This window comes from Nestor notabilis, unplaced genomic scaffold (genome assembly GCF_000696875.1).
Source record: "Nestor notabilis isolate BGI_N333 unplaced genomic scaffold, ASM69687v1 Scaffold22820, whole genome shotgun sequence".
Taxonomy (NCBI): Eukaryota; Metazoa; Chordata; class Aves; order Psittaciformes; family Psittacidae; genus Nestor; species Nestor notabilis.
In genome coordinates this window covers 6,774-23,687 of record NW_009912772.1, presented here as the reverse complement: position 1 = coordinate 23,687, position 16,914 = coordinate 6,774, and the positions used below count along the sequence as shown (strand labels likewise).

The 16,914-nt window shown below is 42.0% G+C and overlaps 2 protein-coding genes across 2 annotated transcripts; one reads left to right on the top strand and one right to left on the bottom strand.

Annotated features, from left to right (window-relative positions):
- Window positions 1-29: 29 nt before the first annotated feature.
- On the top strand, window positions 30-5,880 carry GUSB (glucuronidase, beta; the record flags this gene model as incomplete). Its single annotated transcript, XM_010021269.1, has 6 exons — window positions 30-214; window positions 608-754; window positions 1,877-1,961; window positions 3,505-3,681; window positions 4,305-4,440; window positions 5,661-5,880. Coding segments are annotated over 6 exons (888 nt in total), but the record flags the coding sequence as incomplete, so codon positions are not given.
- Window positions 5,881-11,176: 5,296 nt separating this feature from the next.
- On the bottom strand, window positions 11,177-15,303 carry VKORC1L1 (vitamin K epoxide reductase complex, subunit 1-like 1). The gene is made up of 3 exons (XM_010021260.1): window positions 15,287-15,303; window positions 12,810-12,919; window positions 11,177-12,132 (listed from the first exon to the last, which is right to left on the bottom strand). The coding sequence occupies exons 1-3, from the start codon at window positions 15,301-15,303 to the stop codon at window positions 11,906-11,908; spliced, it is 354 nt and encodes a 117-aa protein (XP_010019562.1). The 3' UTR covers window positions 11,177-11,905.
- Window positions 15,304-16,914: the final 1,611 nt, after the last annotated feature.

Sequence of the window (16,914 nt, the reverse complement as noted above, 5' to 3'; positions counted from 1 at the left end):
TGATGGGTGGTGCAACGTCTCTCTCCCTCCCCCAGATCCGTGGCAAAGGGCTCGACTGGCCCCTGGTTATGAAGGACTTCAACCTGCTGCGCTGGCTGGGGGCAAACTCCTTCCGCACCAGCCACTACCCCTACGCCGAGGAGATCATGGACCTGTGCGATGCCTACGGCATCGTGGTGATCGACGAGTGCCCGGCCGTGGGCATTAAAATGCCGTAAGAAAGGGCTCAAAAGACCCTTCCCCTTGTTTCTGTGTTCCTTCAGAAGCATCCCCCTCCCATCCCGCAGCGCCCGTTGTCCTGATAATGGAAGTACTTTGCTCTATTTAGAAATCAGCCCGTTGTGCCACGTGTGCCTGGTGAGGTTGGGCAACCGGAGGGTGTTTTGCCACATGGCCATCACGTCGTCTGGGCTCTCTGGGTTAACGAGCCCAAACCATGGCCCTGAACTGTGCAACAGGCTTTGGGGAAATAGGGCAGAAGCCAGACCCAGCATCAAGGCTCAGTTGTGCTTATACACCCCAAAAGCTTGAGTTTGCACAGGGAAGGGCAGAAAGGATAGATTTTAGACCCTCACCTCACCACGTCTTGCTTCCTTTCGTCTTTCAGTGAGAGCTTTGGGAACAAGTCCTTGCAGCATCATCTAGTTGTGATGGAGGAGCTGATCCGCAGGGATAAGAACAGGCCATCGGTTGTGATGTGGTCAGTAGCCAACGAGCCAGCGTCGGAGCTGGCCCCGGCAGCGTATTACTTTAAGTAAGTGCATCTGCTTGTACGGAGAGACGAGGCTTGGATCTTGGCAACTGGTGCGTCTTCTTCCTTTGGGATAGCACCGAGAAGTAGCAAAGAGAAGGCAAGCATTTTTTGGGAACCCTGAAGCAGTATCCACAGGTTGAAGGTGTAGCTGCTGCGTGTGTTGAGCTGATGCTCAGCACTACGTAACAGTCCCAGTCTGCTGCTTCTGAAGAAGCAAGGCTCTGCAAAGTTAGCAGGAGTCCATTTGGTCTGGGCCAAGGGTCAAGCAAAAGCAGACTCGATGGGAACAGGATTTTCCTTGTTACCGGTAGAAGTGCTAAATTCTTAAAGAATATCAGAAAAGCTGTGAAATAGTTGGCCTTTAATTCTAAAGACAAGGTTCTTCAGTTAGTGCTGGTTATTTGTTCTGAAGGGGATCATGACACCCCCTTCAAAGCCACTGCTTTGAATCTCTACAGCTCTCTCCCTCCTCCTCCTCCTCCCCCCACCTTTTAAAGAGATTTAAGCTTTGGTTAGTCAAGAGTCATGTCTCTAATGGGATAACAGACTGTCCCTGGTAGCTTTAGGTGCCTTGAGAGGTAACCACAAAGTTTCATCTTCACAATGACACACCACCCTCCTGCAACATCGAGGTAGCAGCAGAGCTTGACCCTCCCATCCACTGACTCATCTCCCCATCCCCGTACCTCCCTCATTCAGGGTTTCCTCAAGGGCTGCCAACCTTTAGCTGCTCTCTCTGCTGTGGCCTTGTGCTTTAGCAGGAACAGAGCTGTTGAGAAACTTCCCATTACCCTTCTTATGTTTTTGTCTTCAAACTCACTGTCCCATCTCCAACTCCTAAGCTGCCCATGCCTGGTATACTTCCACTCTGGTCTTTTTTCAGGCAGGACAGCAACCAGCTTTGTGACATGATGTTTATACTCCTACAGAACGGGCTACTTTACAGGCACTTGATAGCAGATGATCACTAAGTATCCTACACTGCTTAATTAAGAATACTCTGTCTGCTAAATCCGAACCAGCTCCAAATGTCTGTGGGGGTGGAAGGACAGAGAGCTTGGGGAAACAGGGCTGTGCTTCTCCATGCTGTTGCTGAACTCTTGCTTTACTGTTTGTAAACAGGACAGTGATAGCTCACACTAAAGCTCTCGATCCCTCCAGACCAGTAACCTATGTGACAGATGCTAATTACGCTCTTGATCATGGTGTAAGTTCACTTTATTTTCTCACCTTTCTTTAATTGATGCATTAAATTTCCTTTTCTTGTAATTTCTATTACCCTCCTCCCCTTCCACCCCCAAGTTTACTGGAGGTACTTAATAGGGAGAGGCAGAAGAGAACTTACAGTTTTGTTTCTAGTATAAAGCACCTTAGCCTGTAGCTATAGTCCAGCTGGGGAAAAAGAAATCTGTAAGAAAGAACAGTTCTTTGTCTTGAGTGAAGTGTGCAGGATCAGACCCCTGGATTCCATTAACGTTGTCATGCTTTGCTGTTCCATTGATTGCGTTCACTTGCAATTAAACCAAAGCTTAAACCTCTTTAAAATGCTTAACAGGCCTTGGGGAAGTCTAAAGAAAGGCAGCTTTGCTTTAATTCCTGCTTTAAACTGCTCTAGATCTTCTTTGGCAGATGTCTATTAACATTGAATAATCTATAAGCTCTTCCAGCTTCATTATAAAAGTCTTAGAGCTGTATAAATATCCAAAAGACACTTTTCTCGGATGTCTGTGCCTTAAGCTGGCTGTAACATGAACCAAGGATCTTTCACACACATAAATTTGTTTCTGGGGTCATTCCTATGTGATTTTTAATTGTTCCAAGATGGATTTATAGTCCTTGTCACTACTGTGCAATGAACACCTCTAGCAGGCAAGTCTGTAGGGATGTGGTTCTACCACACGTCCCCCATACAGGTTACACTTTGTATTTCTTTCGGGCTGTCCTCACATGGCCTCCTGTAGCTCCAAGAGCTCTGTTCCTCCCTGCCCCAGGATAAAACCTGGTGGCCTTAGTATTGAAGGAGCCCAGCAGGGATCTGCTCTTGGATACTGCTGCTCCGTCAGGCACACACATGCTGACTCCTGGCATCCCATCCCCACGAGTGTGTTCTGAATAGCTTGAGGACACAGGAAAAAAAGCAAAGAATAGATCTCATACACTGATGTGATATTAGAACTTTTTTGCTTTTATTACAAAACATGTTAAGAGAACATTGAACAAGTTACATACAACATCACTTTATCTTTAGTGGGCTTCGTGCCCTTTTATCGTACTGTCCATGTGGTAGAAATGGCATATAACTTGCAGGATGCTTAGTCCTAGTATTGCACCATTGATGCACAAATTTAGTTGCTAGTCAAAAATATTTGACCACTAACTTGATAATCACATTCCAATACTCAAGAAGTACATCTAAATGTACCAGCAAGCCAGAGACATCTTGGAAACTCAAAAGCTTCTAACAAACCTGAGGATGAAATGGGTTGATCTTGTCTAACTCTTTGCTGTGACTTCCTAAGTCTGTCAGAAAAATGGCAAATTAATATGCTATTATTAAATTTAATAACTGCTTTTTTCCAGGGAAAGGTGTTATGTTGGGAGGGCCTGAGTGATGGGGGAAAAGACTTGATTCTACATGTAATAAAACTGGATTCCATTAAATGAACCAAAAGGAGGATTTAGCTTTACAAGTGAACGTTATCTACTTTGAGCTCTGTGATAAAACACTCTCACCCTTTTCTTTTTTATAGGCTCCTTATGTGGATGTAATTTGTGTAAATAGCTACTTCTCCTGGTATCATGACCCAGGCCATCTGGAAGTTATTCCACTACAACTCACAGCACAGTTTGAGAACTGGTATAAAACCTACCAAAAACCCATTATCCAGAGTGAATACGGAGCAGACTCAATCCCTGGACTTCACAGTGTAAGTGTTAGAGATGCTCTGGATTGAAAAAAGTACTGCTCTTCTTACAGGGGCAGCAAAGTTTAATTAGAAGAGGTGGGTACCACTGAGCCTGACTTAGCTTTGGGATGCATTAGCTTGTAAGTGTCTGAAAGACTCCAGGATTGTAATCCTGTTCCACTGAAATCAATGGGCTGTGCTACTACCAAAGATTAGATTCTACCTAGAGAAAAGTCTTTAGCTTTGACTAAAAGCACTGAGCACCAAAATCTGCACTTGGGCACTCACAGAAAATGCTTAGTTGGAAAACAGGACACTGGAGAGTGGACATTCACTTCATGAGGCTATCCCACAGGGAAGGGGGTGGCAGTCTACACCTATCACAAAGCACCAAACAAAACCATGACTTTCCCCCCCCCAAGCATCCCTGGCATTGTGTTTGTACTGTGCTTCCCCTTGTGATTTCAGGAGTTGCCAATTGTCACAGTTAATGCACCTGCAGTGAAAAGACCAAGCAGTTGTAAAGCTTGTCTTCAGGAAGCAGGTCCCCAGTAAACAGGGAGTAAACAGGGAGTAAACATACAGAGCCTTTGCTGATATTAACTGTCACTTCAGTCAAGGCCACCTCTTTTCCCTGGCTGTAGGATCCTCCTCTGATGTTCACTGAGGAATACCAGAAAGCCATGCTCGGGGAGTACCATTCCGTTTTTGACAAGAAGAGGAAAGAGTATGTGATTGGGGAGCTCATCTGGAATTTTGCAGACTTCATGACCAATCAAGGTAAGCTTCTATTTATATTCTAACCAACTCTCCAGCCTCTGTGCAAGTTTAAAATGGTTTATGACACACAAAGAATATTGTGCTGTAGGGCAGGACAAAAGGGCCCTCTGCTTATCAAGCTGGTTTCTGGGACAAAGCCAAGAGGGAAGGTCCTGCCTGTATTTAATGCATCCTCCCGCCACATCTCAAGCTCCTAGGTGTCCCCTCTGCAGAGATGCTCCCCAAAACATGAGACAACGCGCTAGGGCAGAATGCAAAGGAAGCTTGTGAGCAGACCCAGATTACTGCTATTTCTTGGCTATCCTTAATTCAGAGCTGCAGTCAGCTGTTAGGGACATGTCTCACTTGCTTCATATTTCATCTACAACTGCCCTTGGTAAACAGAGCACCTTAAATAATGTATTACTAACTTGGTAGAGGTTTAGCACTAGAGGACCAGATGCCATTCTGGTAGACCACTGTCTATCATGACACTTGGTCCACTATTAATGTGCATTCACAAAGTATTGGGCATTACAGTGCAGACACACAGAAATTAAACAATTACAACTCAGAAGGAGACCTCGTAAGGAACTAGTTATGCATATGCCACCTGCAGGGAGTTAGGGTGGTGAACAGTCAGTGTTAATTTCAGGCAAAGAAACACCATTAAGAATAACCTGTAGAGCACCAATGTAGGTATTAGAAAGCTCAGTCAGCACAGAGCAGCAATTGGAAAAGTGCTATCTGTTTCCAATAGGAGGATGGAGAAAACAGACAAGTTCACATACACATAGGCAGCTCCAGGCTTTCTACATGTTGCAATTGTACTTTCTAGTTTCCTATGAAAAAGAGGCAGACAGGATACAAACACTACTAAAGGACAGCACAGTCAAACAGCAATCAACATTTTCACTGTCAAGGTGGAACTAATGGCAGAAGGAATATCTGCTGTAAATATAATGCTGATCAAGCTAATGGGCACACCTGAATTAACTGTCATTGACTTCCCAGTTGTCACTACAATAAACTGCAGCTGCATTGCTCAGTTACACCATTAATCTTGCCAAGATGATGCAAGTTACATCTGCCAAGTTCCCCGTTGTACCTGACTGCATGTGGAAGAAAGTGCATAGGTCTCTTCCATGTAACCTGATTTAGTACATGCACTGTAACAGTTCACAGTAGGGGATACAAGAGTATTTTATGTATACTCGCTTAATTTTATAACTTCTCTACAGGGACCACACGTGTTTTGGGGAACAAGAAAGGAATATTTACCCGCCAACGACAGCCCAAAGCAGCTGCATTTGTTCTTAGAGAAAGATACTGGAAGATTGCAAACGAATCAAGCTGTCTTCCTCCTGTAATAAAGTCACATACCTTCTTTCTAAAATGACATCAAAAGATACGGTGGCTGAGTGCTATGCTGAACTTGTTCATTAAACTTCTGTTTAAATAATATTTATGCCTGACTCAAGTCTTGCAAGTCTAATGCAATTTCTAGTCCACCTGAAGCAGTTACTGTGATACGAAGCAGATCAGAAACACTAGTTTCATATGCTTAGCCATGTCTGTAGGCTTCCTGTTTCCAGGCAGTAAATGAATATTCAGAGCTGAAGTTAGAGATCCTGACTGAGGTATCTGGTTATGGCAAAAAAAGCATTATGTGATACAAATCAATGCTGAAGACTTCAAAAAAATCCAGGTTACTCTAAATGAACATCACATCCCTCCAATGGAAATGAGGTTCTCCAGTTATACTCCCCTAACGGTTACACTACTCAGATCACAGCAGGCTGCCTGCAGGATTACCAAAGAGCACAGTATCTATATAGCTTCTCTTGGGGGACAGAACATATGCAGCTGGCTGAGAAATTCTGAGAGTTCACAGCATTCAGGAATTGTACAAAGTATTACTGTGAGGATACCCAACATACTCCAATACAGTACGGAATTCACACTACAGCAGCAAGGTGGAATATGTTAGATAGGTACTACATCAACTGAGCTTTGCCTAAAACTATTTCTTTTACTCACAGTACCAGAGCAGCCATTAGTAGATGTGTTTTATCTTCCAGCTTGGAAGGACTTCCTTCATGTTAAATTGTCACTGTGTATTACAGTAATAGTAGTCTAGAGGGTAAGTTTGTTCTAAACCTTTTTGATACTCGCCTGAAGCCTTGTGGGGTAGGGTGATGTGTAAATTAATGTGCACATGCTACATTAGACAGTAACGTAGTGTAGAAACATCCCTTTCACGCTGCCCAACAGGCTTAGAGGACCCTAAAGGCCAGGCTTCAGACTGCAATAGATTATGCCAATATACAGAAAAGCTCAGAACATTCTGCAAACTTCTTACTGCAACACACCAGGGTTGTCCCAAGCGCAGCGTCACCCAGAACAGAATGCCAAACTGGAGGCTGCCTACTGCATTTTGGAAGCTGGTACAATTCTGTAGTTCTGTTCTTCTGAAGCACAGACACTTTGTGAAACTGTTGCTACGACTGTTCCTGCGACTGGCTCTTCTCCCACATTCTCTTTCCTTTAGATGCAGTACGTTAGAAACCAGCACCACTGTCCACACTGCTACACGCAGAGTAAGGACATACATGTTCACTGCAGGCTTCAGAACAATTTTGCTTTTTAGGGAAAAGCAGCAGCATACTATCAATACTCCTTATGCTGTGTTAGGTCTACACATTTTCTATGTAACTAAAACTCCGGAATATAGAAGTCTATGCACTCAAACGTACCGTGGTATAAGAGCAAATACTATACTTCAGCCAACAATGAAAGTCATTGTGACTTCTCGCTCTCTAGACATAATTTCCTTTAAATCATTTTCTTCCCCATTTCAACAGACGTGACATACCAACAGCTGCCACACCAGAACACACATAAAGGTCTGACACTGTTAACTCATTACAAACTCAGATCCCTGTGGTTACACGCAAGGCTTGCGGTTGCAGAAGGAACCCTGTAACTTCCACTCAGTCCAAGAGAACAGATGCAAAGTTTAATACCCACACATACAGTAAGCACACGTTTCAGTCTTAAGCTCCTGCCCGTTCCCAGGAGCTCAGTGCAATCAGAACGCCAAGCCACTACCCAGCCCTTCCCAGCAGCTCCTCCCTCCCCAAGTGCAGGAGAACACACAGCAGTTTTCAGATACTTTGTGATTGTGTTGGGGCAGGGTAAAGCAGAGCTACAGAACCAAGAAAAGCAGGAAATGATAAAAGGAACACACTGAACAGGGAGGGGTTTGCACCTTGCCTAAAGAACTGTAAACAGTTAAAGCTTCAAGTCAATGTTGCTCACCCTTTACAGGCCCATGTGCACACAACATTCAGCAAGACACAATGAAGCTGCAGAAATGCTCTGAACTGGTATCGCTGGGCACCCGAGTGCTTTAGCTGTTCTGCTGCTAACAGACAGTATCTCTGAAAACAATCACAGCTTAGTACATGTCTACAAACAGAATTACAGTACTGGCTTTAAAAACAGTTTCTAAGGCTCAGACTGAGTCCAAAAAGGCCTCCAATTGGGTTCATTCAAGCTCTTATGTTTGGAATGAATGCAGCATAAGAATGATTGCAGCAAGACGTCCACAGGTAATTTCTACATTTATTCTTTTTTATACCAAAAAAGTTATGTGCAACAAATAGAATTCGTACATATTTACATTGTTTTACCTGTTAGCAAAATTGTATCCTAAACCTCCAGTAGAGAATCTCTCAACCTATATTGATAAAAGGAACATCTGCCCAATGACTCCATTTCAAGGGATGTTTAATTTGGAGTTTAAAGCACTAGTAATAAATAGTCGATGGAACATACTATACAGAACAAACACCTAATATTTAGGCCATGCTTAATACAGTTTTACGGTACAGAATACTTCATCTTTTCCTGACCAGTTTTGTCTAGATCACATTTAGACGACGTTGGCAGAACCAAAGCTATTAGATCTCTTTTAACTTTAGCCCATATAGATTAGGAGCATCAAGCGCTGCCTGTGAAGCACCTCACCAATCTTTTGGAACTATTGAGAGATCTGCACAGCAGAGACTAACGCGGCCTATGGTATGCAGAAACCTCCCAAGACAGAGATTTGTTGTCACTTTAGATAGCGAAGGTGGTAGGGAATGTTTCATTGGCCTTAGCATTGCGAACACTTTACAGTAAGAAACTTCCAAGAACATTCATTTCTGAATCGAGACTTGAATGCTTCGTCGGCCTTAAGAGTAGCAAGTACCTTACAGTAAGAGGATTTCAGGAATGTTTAATTCCTAAGCAGGTTTTGGGATGAGGTTTTTTGCTTTTCCAATCCACCCCACCATGGACCTTCTAAGAGCCAATGAGGGGGAGGAGAAGCCCAAATTCAGAACCACTGTTTATATATTATGATTTCCACCACCCCCACTCCCCCAATTCTCTTTGAGTGTTGAAACATAACCAGAATCTGTGTAATGCCCCCCTGTCCTGCCAGACCAGGTATCAGTTACTGGCTTTTACCCATAGTATCCTCAAGATTCCTCAGAATTTGCCTTCAGATTTGTATGGGTCAAGTTAATATCAAGTACATATTAAATACTTGCCACAGCATTTGTTTTGGCTGGGGCAGGCAGGAGGGCAGGTGCATGAAGCACTCCTCTGATTTCCATCACATCACTAATCATAACCTGAGCCATTTTACTGGAAGAAATATGCTGTTTCTATCATTGGGAGCAACAAGGAAAGAGTCAAAGAACTGGAAGCAGAAAGGTCCAGATTTCTACTGCTAACATTATTTTGCCCTTTATTCAGGCCAACTGCATTTCTGAAGCACAAAGAGAGGAAGTAGAAGAGTTAGGGCCATTTCTAGCAAATCACTTCCAGTAAAAAGTAACTGCAAGAAAAGCACACAAGACAAGAGAGTTCACAATTAAGGATCAGACTGGCAAGTTCGTGCACAAAGTGTAGCTGCAAATTCTTCCAGAGACCAAACTCGGTTTCCATTTGATCCCTATGGCCACACAAACAAGGACTGCAGACACGACTGCGCAAAATCTGGCCCTAAACAATTTTACTAAACAAACTGAATTAACAGACTATGCCCACACAGACAAGCACAAGACACAGTGAAGTTAGTCAACACCTATACTTTCAGCTGATGGGGCTTTTCTCCTTTGTTTTCGGTGCGCGCTACACCCAGAAATTGGACCAAGTAATCACTGATCATACTTGTCTCCATTGCTGCTTGTTCTGAGGTATCATCACTGTGACTAACCATTGCAGGCAGCACGTGTTCACCTCTTCCTCGGATGAAAAAGATGCCTTAGAATAGATCACAGGAATGCACCAAAATAAAACTACAACACAACATATTAAACAGCGATAGAGCCTCAAGGCTTGTAAGAGAACAAAGTTAAGCCTTGAGGGACCAGTTTAACATCATTCACTCCCCTCGTATCAAAGTTCAAGGCATTTGAGAGACAGAACTAAACATCAAGACAAGCTTTAACTATACTCCGGTCAATACAAAACGCATTTAATGAATTGTCTAAAACTGTTAGACAAGAGGGACAAGTCGTTTAGTGTTACATGCAACAGATGTTACTCATACCACAGAACTCTATACATAAAAGCAGTTTCCACCTACATCCTTGATACAAACCAGAAAATTACTTTAGTAATTTAAATAGCATTTTGTGAATTCAATCTAAAAAGTCTAGTTTTCTCTCTATGGAACACTGCATGTTTCACAGTCAAGTTTATCCTCAGCAACTTAGTGTTTAGAATCCACCAAGCCATACAATGTAAGTGTCTCTCTGACATTCATGTTTAAGGAAAAACATCCTAAAATTTGTTAAGCTCATTCTTTAAATAAATGGGTATGCAGTTGGAGTTCTTCATATTTAGAAGCTGACAAGGGCAAAAAGCAGCACAGCACCAATTACAGAAAGCAGCTGAACCTATACATCTTGGTGTCACAGAGTCTGAAACACAAGTACTTTACTTTTCCAAATTGCATCATCAACCTTCGCTCACATTGGTTTAAGTTAACTGAAACAATATTGCTACCACTTCTCAGTCTAAAAACTAAAACACATCTCTTAATACTCTTTTATCCCCAGCAAGTTTGCTGGGAATTAGTTTGTTTGTTCATTTTTAAAGCAAGGACACTTCTGCCTGCCAAGTTGAACACAAAGTATTTGGTTTAAGATTTTAAGACAGAAGGCACTTTTAACATTCAGCCTTAGAATACTGAGTGCAGAAACAACATCTACAATTTTGTTCCTCTTTAAATCTGCAGTTTAATTTTTCTTCCCAGTTAGTTATTAGAAAGAGCAATGATAGCACTATATCACATTTCATTTTCAGGAGCACATTTACTTACTTATCTCACTAAACAGTGTGCCCTTCCAAGGGATCTTATGTGTGTCAGGCCTAAAGTTCATTTCCCAATATAGCACAAACCAAAGATCCTGACGAAGATCAATTAAGGAACTCTTCTTGGTTATCCTATTCAGTCAGTGGTTTCCACTGCAAATTGCAATTCTATACTGCAGCATTCATATAACATCAAACATTAGTAACACTGGCTGGCTGACCACAGGTTAAAAATGAAACAGCTCTGCATGGAAATTAAGTCCTTCCAAAGAATGTTGATACACCAACCCCCAATCTGCATATAATATCCCAGTGGCAGCTTTCTATTGACCACATTAAGCTATTTCATTCTGTACAGAAATTAATGAAGTTGTGGTTTAAGGAACATACTTCAGGTTTCAGCTTTAATTCCATTTTTTGTTACTGAAGACAAGAAAAAAGAAAAAAAGAAAGAATGGAACAAAACCCAACCATCATTCTCACGACAGCACTAGCAGCGAGTGCAGCAACTCAGTGTTCTCTAGAGGTCACTTCTTCCATCACGTAAGTCGAGTATTAGCTGAACACTCTGACAGCTCCTAGGCTAGCAAAACTGATTGTACAGTGAGTTCTCCAGGGATGAAACCAGTATTTCTAGTTTTATTTACAGTATAAGTCCTAGTCAAATCTAAGTCCATCAGCTAAAAAAAGAAAAGTAATACACATACTGTAAACATGGCAACATTAAATATGGTAAATCCTAGTCTAGAATATTTAATGTCATGATCACATCTTGTTATACCTGAATTTATATACAGGATATTTTATAGCAAGTGTTACCCACTTCACAAGTGGAGGGGGGAAGAGAGTCTAGGTTTTGCTGTGGCTAAAACTCCTTCAAAGTAAAGTTAAAGCTTGTCTTTGATTGTATTAGAGCTTTCTTTCATAACCACATTGAAATTGAAGATTAGCACAAAGAAAAAGATTTATCTAGGGCCCCTTCAAATTGATACTTAAAAATTCAGTTATGATTCTCTGGGAAAGTGTCTGATATGGAGAATAAAAAATTACTGCAAAATAAACTTAATGGAAGTTGGGTCTTCAGACTGTCAGTCAAAAGTTCAAACAGGCGTTATTCCTGTTTGGGTTGGAGTTGCCGTTTCCAGGCCTCGTTCAAATAAACTAGTCGTTTGTAGTTGATGATAAAGAGAATGAAGTTCAGCAAATATGTGATGACGCAGACAATGCAAAATTCCTTCAGCACGAAGTACAGAATGTATGCCAAGTACAATGACCCTACTACAGACACTATGGAGGATGTCATGAGGATTAGAGCTGCTACTGCACTTGCTGTCATACCTGCAACAAGAGAGAGAGAGTTACTACCGCTGCTCTCATTCCCCCCCTTCCACACAAAGCAAAAAGCCTAAGCACTCTAATTCAAACTGAAGGCTACTCAGCAAGTTGGTATTACATAGAAGTCTGTTTAAAGTACCATGAGTTCAAGGTGGCTCGCAAATCGCTATTTGGAGGGGAGCTTCTAGGTTGTGTACGACAGTCCTTTGATAAGAAGTATGTGTATTAACCATCTTCCGTATTCCTGAGTTATAGGAAAGTTACAGGTTGGTCAAGTTATGTCTATCAATAGCTTTATAGAAGACCATAGAGTTAAAGAAATATATAAACATTACATTTCATGCACTTTTTGCCTGCTATAACTCCTGCAAAACTTGTGAACTCCATTTTTAGTTCCTCTCTTTTCTGTCATGCAAGACAACGCTAAATACACTGAAGTGAAAATACCAGTGCAGCAACTGTCTTGATGCTTATATTAATAGTATAACAGGAGAAAATGCAATTGCTTTGGTTATCAGTTGGGGTTTTAAGTCCTTTGGACAGATGTGTCATTAGACTGGTGCTACAAAAGACAAAAAAACATCACATGCATTTGTCTGGTCTCTTGCAGATTGCACAATGTGTAACACACTCATCACCACACAGCTTTACTTTAGGCTCAAAACTGAATTAATACTTACCAAGTAGCATTTGTAGTATATAAAACACGAGTCCAAAAACACTGTTTGACTGATTTATTGCACTGTCCTTTCCAAAGATGGAACCCAACAGACCGAATCCTCGACCCCATCTGTAAAACAGTGAAACTAATTAACTTGTATTTGGGTACCTGTTGCTTTAGATCAGGATTTCCAGTTCATCACAGTTAAGGAATCAAGAAACCCCAGACCTCCACACAACATATATTCTGACACGACCACCACAGTCTTATATAAAGTTCAGGGTTATCCTGGAAAACCAAGCAGCTTGCAACAGGCAGTGCACTACATAGAACTTTGTCCCACACACTGCTGGCAAAAGGTATTTGACACACCAGAAACTACCAAATCACACAGTTGCAGCTTCACCAAATACCATGTCTGCTTCCTAGGGCTGGAGTTTAAAGCTCTTTTGTCAAATAAACACTTCCTTCCTCCAACGACAGCTTTAGCAGTTCTTTCCAGCATGGTAAGTTGGACACGTGCTCACTATACACCTGAGGGGAAAATGGTACAACTCAGTAACTAGTTGTTACCACTCTACCAGCACTTCCCTTACTGGCATCAGAGCAAGCAAATCAGAACATGTGTTTGCACTTCAGCTGCTCCCGATCAGTCTAACACCTTAGGAGGAACCCAAATCTATCAAGGAGACAAGCCGGAGATGGTACCATACAGGATTCACAGACCTCATTTGTTAGAACCCTGGCACAGTGTGTAACATCTTGAACCTTAACCACAAAGTGACTTTCGACTTTTTAGTGATAAGGTACAAAGTGACACAAACCCTACAGAACTGCTGCAGCAATAAGGCGATAAGAGATTAAATGAGCAAATGGATTTGTGCAAGAAACCATTAATTTAATGCCCTAAGGCAGATCATGCTGTTATTTGTCAAAGCAAAGCGAGGGCCGTATTTATTAGTGCTTCAACATGCAACTGAACTCATGTACATGAGAACATTAGGATATCTGCCAGCACATCTCTGGAGCATCAAGTCAAGCACTGCATAAAAGGTGAGGTTCACATTATCAGGTGGACTGTCACATATCTATGTAAATAAAAGCACAATCCCTCACTGCTGCTGCAGCAGCAAACACCAGCGTGCTACATGTATGCCAGCACAAGTGCAACTTCCAAATAGCTTCTTGTACTAGTTAGAGGCAGCAGTTCTTCTAAACACACAGCACTGGTTTGCTCTCTCCTGCATGCTACAGGAATGTTGCTGATACACTTTGCCATACATCTGAGACCACTGAAAGGCTACCACTGCATTACAAGCTGTTTCCTCGCATGAGAAAGGTACCACAGTTAGTGCAATTTAAGACAGTCTCCAAAACACTTCATAATCTCACAGTCATTTGTGGAGTATTTTCAAAACGTTTTCAAATTAATCATTTTAGTTCAAACTTAGTAATGGTCTGGAATTAGCTATTATACCCAAGTCTTGTGCTCTTCTCCCCAAGAAACTGAGCAGAGAATTAGGTACCAACCCCTAGAAAGCACATTTACTGCATAAACAGTAAACAAGCAAACCTACTTTCAACTAGTTTGGTCTCAAATCTCATAAATGACTTAAGGGAAACTTACGTGCAAATATAAAGCTTCAAGCCAGCATAGAGAAGACTGACACTGTGTTACCATGGGACAATGCCTCTCATCCCAGAGCCTCAAAGGCTCAGAAAGACCCAAGGCTAATCACTGGGGTGAGCAGTGTTGTATGGCCTCGCTCCCTGCAGTCATCCCAGTGGAAGTCTGGGGCTACACAAACTGCGGGGGCACAAGGCTGAGTGCACATCCTCCCTCCAGTATACAATGGCCAAGAGTCCCACTTAACATCTAGTGTAGTTTGTGGCTGAAGCAGCATCAAGGATGGATACCAAAGATCTGGAAAAGCAGCAGTAGAGATACGAGTGCAGCACTTGACAGCGAAGGGAGCCATGATTCCAAGAGGGAGGGATTGCAAAGATGACCAAACACTGTGCAACAACAGATAAGCAAACATCACAAAGAAATATTCAAGTTCCAAAGAATCTCAGCTATGACAAGACTTTCCTCCCCCACACTGAAGATTATCTGGATCTTAAGTGAGAACTTTGATAAGATAGTCACAGCACATGACAACTGTCACATGTGTCCAGCTACCAAATGCAGTATTAAGGAGCTAGATATGTTAAAGGCATCATCTTTTTACATTTAATATGATGTTTTTACTGTTCTGTATTACCACATTTATAGATGCTTCAGGTTACTATCCACAGGTACAACTGCTTGTTCTAGTCTCCAAGTGAGAATTCTTTGCAGGGTGGCTTTAAACTCCATTTGAACACACTCAGGTTTTCCCTATTGAGAGACTAAACAGCATAACACAAAGTCTGTGGTCCCACATTAGCCAAGTTCAAAGTAACTTCAGGATGCTGAATTCCGACCCTCTCCCTGCCCTTGCTGTATGCTCTCACCTCTTCATGATGCTCATGTCGTGTTTGAGAGCAAACTCAAGCTTAAAACATCAGAAACTTCAGACTACAGAATCTGACTCTACTGTTACTCTGCAAGTGAATAAAATGCTGCTAATGGAAAGATATTGAGCTTGAGCCCTTCCTGATGGTCAGGGTCCCCAAGTGACCTGCTCACAGCTGTGAGAAGGTCAGAACATGGTGAAAGCTTTCTCCACATGCAATACTTTCATTAAGTATCTTGTTGGCCTTGTAGCAGTGTTAAGGACATGGAGTATTACATTTCAGTCCACGGAGTACAACAGCTCTGATTTCGCATCTTATTCCACACACTTCAAGGCAGTCAAGAAGCCTGTGGCTTAAGAGGAAGCACTTTTTCCAGCCTTAGGAGGTTTGAAGTGGAAGGAAGTTCTCTGCATCAAACTGAAAAGCAAAATATTTAGACTTTGTGTATTTCTATTTCCATCTAATTTCTTTACTGAAGAGGCTAAATCATCTCCTAATTCTGTCAAGGAGGTCCCCAAACGAGCCAAGTACTTTGCAAGCAATTGGAGGAAGGTAGAACACTGAGTACAGTAATCTTCCTTCTCACACCAAAATCATACAAATCACACCCGAGTTGTAACTTTGAAAGTCTAAAAACACAGCAAAGAAATAGCAAGAAGAAAGACTGCAGTCCTAACCATAAACTCGAAGTAGTAAAACATCAGTAAAAAGGACTAGAAACAGCTCATAAGTTCTTCACAGAACTTGTGTGTCTTAAAAAGAGCTATTGTTAATTGGGATCAGTTTGTTGGCTACAGAACGCTAAGTAAAATGAACTGCACTAATTCAAGAGCTGCACAGAGAGGTGAAAGCTTAGTCTAACATCACTTTTTCCTGGTACTGACTTGGGCTCCCTGTCCCTGAAGCAGTCAAGTGTTCTGTTGTGAAACTGCTGCTGAAGCCACTCCGCATGATTCAGAGCACTATAACAACACATGGCAAGACTACCTCTGCCCCACCCCAATTAAGGAAAAAAGCAAACTAACTATAAGGAAGTTTTAAAGTAAAACTTCTAGACACCTTCCTGAATGTTTGAAGTAACTCAGTTCCCATCTGTTGAAGATGACAGCCTGCTTGCCTTCCCATGTGCAGGTACAGCTCTGAACGTGCCTTAGGGATGTTTTCAGAATAGCGATTCAAGAAATCCAAGGCAAAGTGTTCACGTAGTTTCCCAATGCCTCAAATTGAATGCTACAGTGACTTTTAGTCCAGCGTGCAGCTCCTTCTCTCAAAAGGGGGAAATACATTGAATATTATTAGCCAGCCTCTAAACAGTGTCCCTTTTGGTTTGTGCTGTTTAACCAAGCTCAGAAGTATTGCATGTTTAGGAGTTTCAAGCAGCATTTGCATGCACTTGACACTTGTTAACAAGAAGAACTGAGGTCGCTTTGATCCACAAGTGATGTATCTCAAATCAAATCCTATCCTGTTAAATCATTACCTCTTTTGCACAATTATGAACATCCTCCATGTTCCAGAACAACATATTGTGGGAGTACACTTAAACTCTAGACATGTTGCTGTAATTTAGCAGAGACAATACCACTGGCAGAAAGGCAACCAAGAGAGCCTCATGCAGTACATGG